This window comes from Quercus lobata, chromosome 7 (genome assembly GCF_001633185.2).
Source record: "Quercus lobata isolate SW786 chromosome 7, ValleyOak3.0 Primary Assembly, whole genome shotgun sequence".
Classification (NCBI taxonomy): domain Eukaryota; kingdom Viridiplantae; phylum Streptophyta; class Magnoliopsida; order Fagales; family Fagaceae; genus Quercus; species Quercus lobata.
This window is the reverse complement of record NC_044910.1, coordinates 1,370,848-1,381,188: the sequence shown is the minus strand read 5'-3', so window position 1 is coordinate 1,381,188 and position 10,341 is coordinate 1,370,848. Positions and strand designations below refer to the sequence as shown.

The following is a 10,341-nucleotide window of genomic DNA, read 5'->3' as shown; positions in this document are numbered from 1 at the left end:
TCTCATGCAAAAGGTATATATGCAATATTATCATAACTTCAAAAGAACAACATTGAAGGAAGGCCCACCAAAACTCACCTGATATCTTGCATTGCTTTGGAAGCCTTTAGTTGGTGATCTACATACAAGTAAATGAACATGAGGAGCATATTATGCAAAATATGTGACGCTTAACTTGAGATATAATAAACATGAGCAAAAAAAAAAAAATGACCGTTCACAAAAATTGAACCAACCAGATTTCTTTAAATAACGTAGGAAGAGGATTGGCAGTTTATACACGGTATAACATATAGACTAATTAATAAAGACATAAATGGAAGGGATGTGTAGCCATTTTTAACAATAGCTATGTGGCAGATAATCGAATTACATATATATATATATAATATGAAATGCATGCAATATGGGGAACAAGAAATTTTGCTCTTCTTGCTCTTCTCTCTCTCTCTCTCTTCTTGCTGTGACTGTGAGTGAGAGAGACGGAAGTGTGTCTGAGTCAGAGACCGTTCGGTCCATTTCGGTCTATTTCAGTCCAGACCGGTCTTTTCAGTCTATTTGGTCTTGTAAATATCAGACGGTGAGAGAGAGTGAGTTTGTGTGGTGGGGGTTTAAAAAATGCCTTTTTCGTTGTGGGCTGAGTTTTGTAGGCCTTCACATTGGGCTTCGTTTTGTTTTGAGGAAAATGTGGGCTGTCTTTTGGGGTGCAAAAATGTGGCCTAGCTTTATTGGCATTTTAATCTATCAGGTTACTTGGGATGTTTAATCGGGTTGAGTCACATTTGAAGAGTTTATTCATTTATTTTTAAGGGACGTATATAGTCCTTCAAATCTGGAGCACCAACCTTTTTACGAACAAGAGCAATATAATTAACAATTAGAAATTTTAAACGTTTATAACGTACCAAACTAATAAAACCTCACTCAGTAGTCAGTTGGACTACAAACAAAAGATGACATTTTGATAAATATGCAATAAAATTATTAATTAGTTATCGAATTACCTTAGTTAAGTGATAACAATATAATTATATTTCACCACAATTTAGCGTAATAACAAATTAGAAAATATAAAAACAATAAAGTGTAACACAAAATTTACAAACGAAGTAAAAAACTAATGAAAACCCTTTTAAATGTAAATACCACTCTAAGGACACAAACAAACCCATAAAATTTAATATAAAAGAATAGCTACAAATAGTTAGGACTCACAAAAATATTGAAGTCTAAACCCTCTACTCAACTTCTACAAACGACCCGCTTACCTTTCTACTACAATAGTGAAGGAACCTTGGAATTTATTTATAGTGATTTTCATCATACAAACCATAACTATTTACGCACTTAAAGAATCTCTTAAGACAACTCAACTCAATCTCTACAAGTTAAATTAAGTTAATTTTTAGAATTATCATGAGTGAATATTTCTCAACGTGAAGAAGTCAAATTTGGTTTTTACTTTATTTTGCTTGGTCTAAATCTAAATTGGCTTTGGGTAATTTGGATCAATTTCAAAATTTGATCTACTCTCTTAACGCTTTGTATCATATGGATTTACCCACTTCTACCAATGTATTGTGCTTACCTATCCATTAAGCACTAAATTAATCAAAACAATTTCAAACATATAGGATGCAAAATCAAAATAAATTAAAAAAAGATAGAGGGTGTGGTTGGGCTACCCATTTGACACTTAATAGACAATTAGACACACGGCATTGGAAGGGAGCAAATTGTAATAATACATGGCATTTGGGTATCATACCAAAATTTTGAAATTTTACAAAATAAAATCAAATTTTGAGGGATATAATTTGCAATTTAGTATTTGTTTTATTTAATTTTTTTTTTTTTTAAATTCCATCCCGACCCAATTAAATCCATGGACAGCCCCCATTTTCACTTCTTTTACCTAGTTTTTAAAATTACGCTAGCTTTAATTTAAACCCTTCCGAGTCTGACCATCAATTTGTGGTGACTGAATTGTGATCAGTATTCCCCCAAAGCGGGAGAAATTATTGGTTCCTCCGGGAGGACCACTGATGTGGTCCTCCCAGCTCCTGTCAGCCAATAAAAAAGTTCCACATGTCAATTTTTTCTGATTCAGCTCTACATCAGCATTTACATATTATCTTAATTCCTGTTAACAAAACCAAACCAAAGTTAAAACTCAGCTCCACTTATCCACAGCCGGAAACCCAAAATCAAAGCCAAAATCAAAATTTCGCTCAAACACATGGAAGGCCGCCATTTTCACAAGAATTCCGGCAGGGACACAGTTATTCAAAGTTATTGTTAATTGAGAAATTTAAATAAATTATAAACCACTAAAAGATATGGAGAATAGACTTAATTTGAATAACTTTTTCAAAGCAGGATTTCCTTTAGATTAGTATTAGATATGCTTCCCATAGCCTTAGCAATGTACCAATTTTTGAGGCTAACCACTAGTGACGATCTGTCAGCCAAGTAACGAGGTCAATGGAGACACTAATTTCTGAATCAATAGCCAATCCAAAGTATCCAAGGAGTGGAGAATTGGAGTAGCCGGAAAATCGACAATAAAGACAGGCCTTGGTCCGTAGTGAACTATACTGTGGATTTGGCTTTTGTATTTGTCCAAAAACTGGGCTTCATGAGACTTATCTTTCGGAATGCTTTTTCGAAATACCTAGAAAATCAATTCCCCAAACTCCAAAGAACTCACTGCAATAACCGAGAGCAGAAAACACAGCCAAAAATACAGTGAAAACCCAGAAAAACAAACAGACCCAAAAATCCCACTGCTTTAATTGTACTTAGAAACCCAAGAAAGCAGATTCAGATTTGGAGAACAGAATAATAAAAAAAGGGGTAAATTCCTTTTTCCTCAAAATAAAATCTGTGTACATGTTCATAGTTCATATATACACTTCTCTGTACTTAGAAAATTGCAAAAAGACTCGATAAAACTTCAAACCCCATAATACAGAATATCCAACACGACTTTCACGCGCCAACACATAACCCACCCTCAATCTACAATCTTCAGAACTTCCATTCCTTGAATCCATTACCCACACACCGTCTAGAGCCACCAGATCGAAGAGAGGGAGTGAGAGCCTTAGGGTTTGAAATTTTCGAATATGTAGAGATAGACGGGTTTGTACTGGGATGATTGAAGTGGAAATCGCTGCCTTTGGTGGCGGTGGCGTTTAGGATGATTGAAGTTGGTTTTACCTTTGGGCCTCCACTGACTGTGTCACTACCGAAATTCTTGTGAAAACGGCGGCCTTCCATGGCTTAACACTTCTTTGAATTTCAATTTCATACAGAAAGAGAGGGGGAATTTCTTCTCTAGAGAGATATTGGGGAAATAGAGCCAGAGGGAGAGAGAAAGAAAGAGGCAGATGGGTTTGAGAGAAATTTTGATTTTAGCTTTGATTTTGGGTTTCCGGCTGTGGGTGGGTGGAGCTGAGTTTTAACCTTGGTTTGGTTTTGTTAACCAGAGTTAAGATAATGGGTAAATGCTGATATGGACCTGAATCAGAAAAAATTGCCACATGTCACTTTCGTATTGGCTGGCAGGAGCTAGGAGGACCACATCAGTGGTCCTCCCGGAGGAACCAATAATTTCTCCCAAAGCGGCCAAGCCCTGAACTGTAATAATAGTGTGATAAGAGTTTGCGAGCGATAAAAGATGGGTTTGGGAGAGGCAAAGAGAAGAGAGTACTACAAACAAACAAGACTGCATCGCTATTAACGCCCGGCCCATAGCAACACCTCTGTTCTGTTCACAAGGTAAGTCAATACTATTCTGACTAGCTATTCCAAACGTGTCGGACACTCACTCACTCTGCACGCATGTCCTTTTTGTTTTTTGTTGAGAGGAAAAATATGTTTAAACTTCAATTTAGTTGCTCCCTTTGTAAAAACGAGTCAGTATAAAAGATTTGGACAGAAGGACTGGATTGACTCATTTTGACAAGGTAAGTTACTCAATTGACAAAAATTGAATGCTAGTAACGACTAATTAGACAATAGAACTAAAAGTCAAGCGACTAAATTAAATTTTAGCATTTTCATTTTAAATTCTAAAAATATTCATTTAATTAATTATTTGTTGTGTCAATTGTGTCCTAATTTTTCAAGAATTATGGTGTTTTCTTGTCTATTTTAATGTTAGTGTCAGTGTCAATTAGTGTCTTTAAATGGAACTGTAGTGAAGGTTATGAAATTATTGAACAATGACAGCTGTAGTTATCTCTCATAGTGCAGGAGAAGATGAAGCGAGCTACAGTCGACCCATTACCCAGTGTTACTCAAGATATTAATTGCTGGGTACAAGGTCAGGAGATTCTGCATCTTCTGGTTTATTATATACCTTGAAACTTGAAAAGTAAAAAGAAACTGAATTTCTAGCTTCATGTTATTTTTCATGCTTGTTAGCATTCAATTATTAAGACTTGGTATTTGAGACTGGACCCCGATATTGTAGGTTTGGTTGTGAATTGTTTGATTGGCCATTATCACTTAACGTATAGTTGATGTTGTTGCTTTTATGAGAAGCAAACTGATGGCAAGGAAATTATTTCTGAATTGTGGTATATTATTTTACCACAGATAAAGTGAAGGGGTTACAATGAGTTGTGTTATATTTCTCGCTTTATTAATATTGATTCATTCAACCTCTATTTTGCTTACTGTCTTACTAATTTATTTATCATTTTTTTTTTAACTTTTGATTTTCTTTTTAGGCTGGCAAGTGTCTGTGGGTTTATATGAATAGGGGAATATACTATCAGGCTTATGTATCTGGTTTAAATATCAAAAGTTTCTAAGAAATAACTCAGACATGTTTTGAAGGTCGGTCCAAATCATCAAGCATTTTCCTCTTTCCTTTTCTTTTTAAAATCTTAATTTTTTTGTTCTATCTAGTGTTTCCTTGCTCCTTCTGATGTTGATCTGCTGCTGAAAACCTCTGTTTCAACATCAATGTATGTTTAAATGCTGACGTTGAATTGTGAAGCTGCAGATTGCATATATGCGGACATTCCAGGTGTATTGGTTCCCAGTATCCCTGACATAGAGACAGAACTGAAGCTGGCTCTTGCAGGTATCATCCTCTTACAAATAATTTCTCTTTAGTTTCTTATGAGATTTCTTACAGTACACATGTGAATGTGCACACACATATACACACAGCTACCTGCATGCTTTTTTAGTTTTAGATGTGCTAATCTTGCTTGAAAGATCACTGTTGTAAACAGACAAAAATAAGTGACTCTCTATTCACTATTAAGAGAAGCCATAGACCACTCAACCTGTGCTGATTTGGTTGTAACAAACCCAAGTGGATTCAGCTTCAATTATGTTGGGTAAGGCCTAAAAGTTTTATGCCTCAAGATGTGTCGGTTAGGGATGGGACTTAAACCCTCTTGTTGACCTCCAGGCAACGCAGGTTGCCCAAGCTGCAGCTTCTAAAATATTATTCTTGGTGTCTTGGAATTTATTAGTCTTTTTTCTTTTATTTTTGTGTATATGTGGTTTTTTTGGGGGGTTGGGGGGAGTTGTTCAAGTCAACTTGAAATTACTTTTGTCACATTGTACTGCTTATTCTATCTAACAAAGCTTACCAAACTTTTAAATGCACATGAAGGGTCTGTAAAATGTAAGCACTGGAACAACAGGAGGCTGGAAAGGGATTCGATATGATTATAAGGAAAAACATGAGTATAAGCCGCCATTTGACTCTGATATGTTTTACATTGAGGTAATATAGGATCGCTCTCACTTAATCAGTTTATGCAGGATGACCCAAAGTACCTTAAAATTTTTTGTCACATCACAAATCTGAAAGGAGACAAACTATGGGCAAAAGAAACATTGCTCTAGAAACAACATAGAACCGAATGAGCTTTATGATAAGTCTGGTCATAGAATTATTATACGGGTATGACATTATTTTCATTCTTCCGAATGGATGGCAAATGATCAGATCAGAAATTTGTTTTTAGGACAGTTAGTAAAAAAGAGTTTTCTTGCCATGAATGAAGATTAAGTTTTGATATCGTATTTTCTGGTCATGAATGATTTGCAGTGAGCCTAAATTTCAATAACATATTTTGCTTACTGGTTATGGACATTCATGTAGGACATCATAAAGTTATTCTGTTAAGCTTTGTGTATGAAGAGGGTTTTTATGGCCAGGCAACCAAAAAAAAAAGGAGCACATAAATTTAGAAATGTTTGCAAATGCTAGACTGGTCAATGAACTATGACTTTAGATATAACATGCTTAATTGGAAACCGAATATCAGTTAGTTCGGAGAAAATAATCTGGTTTTTAGCTTCAGTTGATGGTTTTTAAGAAGGATAAGAAACTTTTTATTTTTCTGTAACAGTAATTTTCTTTTGTTAATACCAGTGAATGAAAATAATTTATGGTAGAGAGAAATAAGCAAACAAGAAAAGCATGTTCAGGGTGCTTGAGATGATGCCAAGGTAAGCAAGAAGATAGTAATTGTTTTAGAAGAATTAAATGGGGAAAACTCACAGGTAACCCTATAAACAATACATATATGGAGGAAGTGTAAATTCACACATTTGGTAGTATCATTGAGTAAGATTGTGTTGCTTGATGTGGATATTTTGATTTCAATGAAATGGTTTGAAAAAGAATAAATGGGAGTAGTGATAAAAGATAGGAGAACTGACAAATGTTTGTGAGTAAGCTCTTATGAGAGTATTTTTATCCTATAGGATCCATCTAAATGACCCCCTTTTTCTATATTTTTTGCAGAAGGTAGGTGCCCAATCTTTTGGTAATGGTGATTAAAAAAAAAATGGAATGAGGATTGATCAATGATGATTTAATGCATGAATATGAAGTATGAAAAATACGGTTCATCTTTCAATTTAAACTCTTAAATAATTATCAAGAATAAAATTTCATTTTGATTGCTAATAGGCTTCTGCTTATACACCAAAAGCTTTTTTGAAATGCTTTTAAATGGTTATGTTAAGATATATAAAGTCTAGCTCTTTTGCACGTTAAATGTCATTTGTGGTTCTTATTGTTGTAGCTTAGACGGATCTCCATGTGACCTCTGAATACCTTGTTTTATTTTATGTCATTTTTAGTTCTTATTGTTGTAGCTTAGACAGAAGTTCAATGTGCTTTGTATTTAACTCTGTCAGAATTCACTAGTAATACAGAGCTGAGAGTGACTTGGAGGGTCTTATAGAAAAGCAGTTTGAAGCACTACAGAAGGCATTTAAGATACCTCATAAGGCCTAAGAAGCTCGTTTGATGGTATCAAAAGTGTTTCTGACTTTATTTAGGGAAGGCAAACTTACTTGGTCCTTTCATCTTTGATAGTGTCTATGATGCAAATGTTGTGTCCTGCATTGTAACTTCTAAGGTTTCTTTTTTTCATTTTTATTTTGTTTGGGGGGGGGGGGGGGGGGGGTGTTAAGGGGTGTGGGGGTGGGAGTGTGTTGTATATGCTGGTCTTTTCTTACTTTTTTCCCCCCTCTTGTATTGTGTTGATGTCTTGAATTTACTGAAATTGTACTACAAAGCTAAAAGATGCTTTGTGTTGGTGAGTTTTTGTCAAATTCTTTAAGGACCAAGTGTGAAATGTTTTATGCCTCAAGATGTGTTGACTAGGGATGAGACTTAAACCCTCTATTGACCTCCAACCGACACAGGTTGCCCAAGCTGCAGCTTCTAAAATTTTATACTTGGTGTCTTGGAATTTTATCAGTCTTTTTTCTTTTAATTTTTTGTATTTGTGGTTTTTCTGGGGGTTGGGGGGAATTGTTCAAGTCAACATGAAATTACTTTTATCAAATTGTATTGCTTATTCTATCTGATAAAGCTTACCAAATTCTTAAATGCACAGTACTTGCCAGCAGTTCTAAATACTCAAGGGACTCCTCTTCATTGGAAGCACTTGAACAATAGGAGACTGGAAGGGATTCAATATGATTCTAAGGAAAAACATTAGTATAATCTTAAAGATATTCGGCCAAAAAGGAGGAAGCTGCCAAATGACTCAGATATGCTTTACATTGAGTAATATAGGATCGTTCTCATTTAATCATTTTATTCAGGATGACCCAAAGTATTTTAAAACTTTTTGTCACATGACAAGTCTGAAAGGAGACAAACTTAACTATGGGCATAAGAAAAATTGTTCTAGGGACAACATAGAACCAAATAAACTTCATGATAAGTTTTGTCGTTGAGATATTACATGCGTTAGACACTATTTTTGTTCTTACAAATGGATGGCAAATTATCAGATTAGAAATTTTTTCTGGGAAATTTAGTTTTCTTGTCATGAATGAAGATTTAATTTTGATAACATATTTTCTGGTCATGAATGTGTTACAGTGGGCCTATGTTTTGATAACATATTTTATTGACATTCATGTAGGACATCATGAAGTTATTCTGTTGTGCTTACTGTATGAAGGGGTTTTTTATGACCAGGGACAAGAATGGAGAATGTAAACTTGAAATGTGGGCAAATGCTAGACAGACTGACAGAGTCAATGAACTACGACTTTAGATATGACAGGCTTAATTTGAAACAGATGATCAGTAAGTTCAGACAAAATAATCTGGTTTCTAGTTTCAGTAGATGGCTTTTAAGAAGGATGTGAAGCTTTTTTGTTATTTTTGACAGTAATGTTGTTTTGTTAATACTGAAAAAAAAAATGAAGAATAGCGGAAAGAGTGAATGACAACAATTTATAAAGGTTTTACCTAGTGCACAAAGCTCCAACTTTTGCGGGGTGCCCTTGTTCATGCTTATTAGATAGTGGATGACAGTCCTGTTGTGCATGTGAGTGTCAGCCAGTGCCCTTGTCCATGCTTCTTAGATAGTGACAGTGAGGAGCTCATACTCTCGCTGATTTATCAATTGTTAAATATAAGCAATAGTTTTGTTTTTGTTTCCTATAAAAAAAAACAATAAAAAAAAATGTTTTAGTTTTTGTTGGATTTGATTTGATCAGATAACTTTTGAGGGTGATTGGGATCAAAAGTGCTTGATTTAGGCAAAGCGTCAATGTCCCAATTTTTATTATTATTATATTTTGGAGGCATAGAAAGTGTTTGTTGAAATGCCTCATAGAGTTTTGGTTTGTCTGAACTTGTTATGGCTTTGTATCCATGTTTATGTGGTTCTGCTTTTTTTTTTTTTTTTTTTTTTTAGTTGTTAAATCTGGTGTATTGAATAGTTTATTTCTCAAACTGAAATAAGTTTATGAAAATTTTTGTCCTATATAATGTAAAAAAATTACAATATTTCACTTTTCTTTTGTCATTTTGATTATGATTGCATTTTATGCTATAGATCTTCTTAGAGACTTTATTTATACTCTCTAATGCTATGAGGAACACAATGGATTAATTTGCAAGATGCCATAATGCCACCTTGGTTATATAACGTTGTGAAGTGCAACTTCTCTTTGTTTTGTGATTTTGATAGCGGCCTATGGATAATTTTTATAGTTAAACTTGATGTTGGTTGCTTCAACATGGATGCAGAGTCTGCAGACATGCAGCTACTGCACTATACCTCTCAATCTACTTTACTCTAGTAATGGCAATCCATTCCTGACCAATTTAAGCGAAGTTGTTGGACAAAGTGGCTGGCTTCGGTTATGATTCAAACAAGCATCACCATTCAACAAGGGGACTCTAGGCTAGCTAAATAGTATGAATATCTTGCAGCGTCAACATTAGAAGCAAATTTCAAGCAACGTGGATAAGCATGAGTGTTCCTTTATCCAAGGGAGCTGTTAGTAGTCTATTAGAATTAGAATTTAGCCAATAGGTAGATTTTTCAGATTGAGTTATTAGTTTATTATTTGTTCTTGGACCTTATCAAGTTGATGTTGTATCAATTAGTCCTCTATCTCTATGTCAAGTTGATGTTTACAGGATGTATGAATTATTCATCTCAAATAGAATGTATTTGATATTATGTTAGATTGCTCAAAGCAAATTCATGATTTATGAATTCCTTAACCAAGCAAAAACCAGTAAAGTTATCACAAGCAATGGCTATCAGTTTCATATGGGCTGGTTTTAGATTTTTAAATGGTCCAGTTGATCAATAGCCATATAAACTGCAATCACAACCACTCAACAATGCCAATGCCATTGGAGTACAAGTTTGGTCCCATGACTCCCATCATTGCTAATACAACCTACTATAGATAAACTACAAAAATTAAAATTATTGAGATCTATTTTTTACAAATTTTGTTCATTTTTTGATCAACCAAACACTTCACATGTGAGTTCTACACATGAAACCTAAAAAATGAAGAACTTGATTC

At 34.5% G+C, this 10,341-nt stretch overlaps 1 protein-coding gene across 15 annotated transcripts; it reads left to right on the top strand.

The window, feature by feature from the left end:
- The first annotated feature begins 2,339 nt into the window (after positions 1 to 2,339).
- Positions 2,340 to 10,019, top strand: LOC115953391 (short integuments 2, mitochondrial-like). Of its 15 annotated transcripts, none has more exons than XR_004083683.1 (6): positions 2,340 to 3,783; positions 4,256 to 4,330; positions 4,740 to 4,848; positions 5,018 to 5,098; positions 5,642 to 5,755; positions 7,890 to 10,019. XR_004083683.1 is itself a non-coding variant. In XM_031071027.1 (5 exons), exons 2-5 carry the CDS (start codon positions 4,267 to 4,269, stop codon positions 9,595 to 9,597), a joined length of 309 nt encoding a protein of 102 aa, XP_030926887.1. In that variant the 5' UTR covers positions 2,361 to 3,783; positions 4,256 to 4,266; the 3' UTR covers positions 9,598 to 10,019. The 15 variants fall into 15 exon arrangements, 1 of the variants encoding a protein (XP_030926887.1); XR_004083678.1 differs by having other exon boundaries at positions 2,341 to 3,783; positions 5,018 to 5,360; XR_004083677.1 differs by having other exon boundaries at positions 2,348 to 3,783; positions 5,253 to 5,755.
- The last annotated feature ends 322 nt before the right edge of the window (positions 10,020 to 10,341 follow it).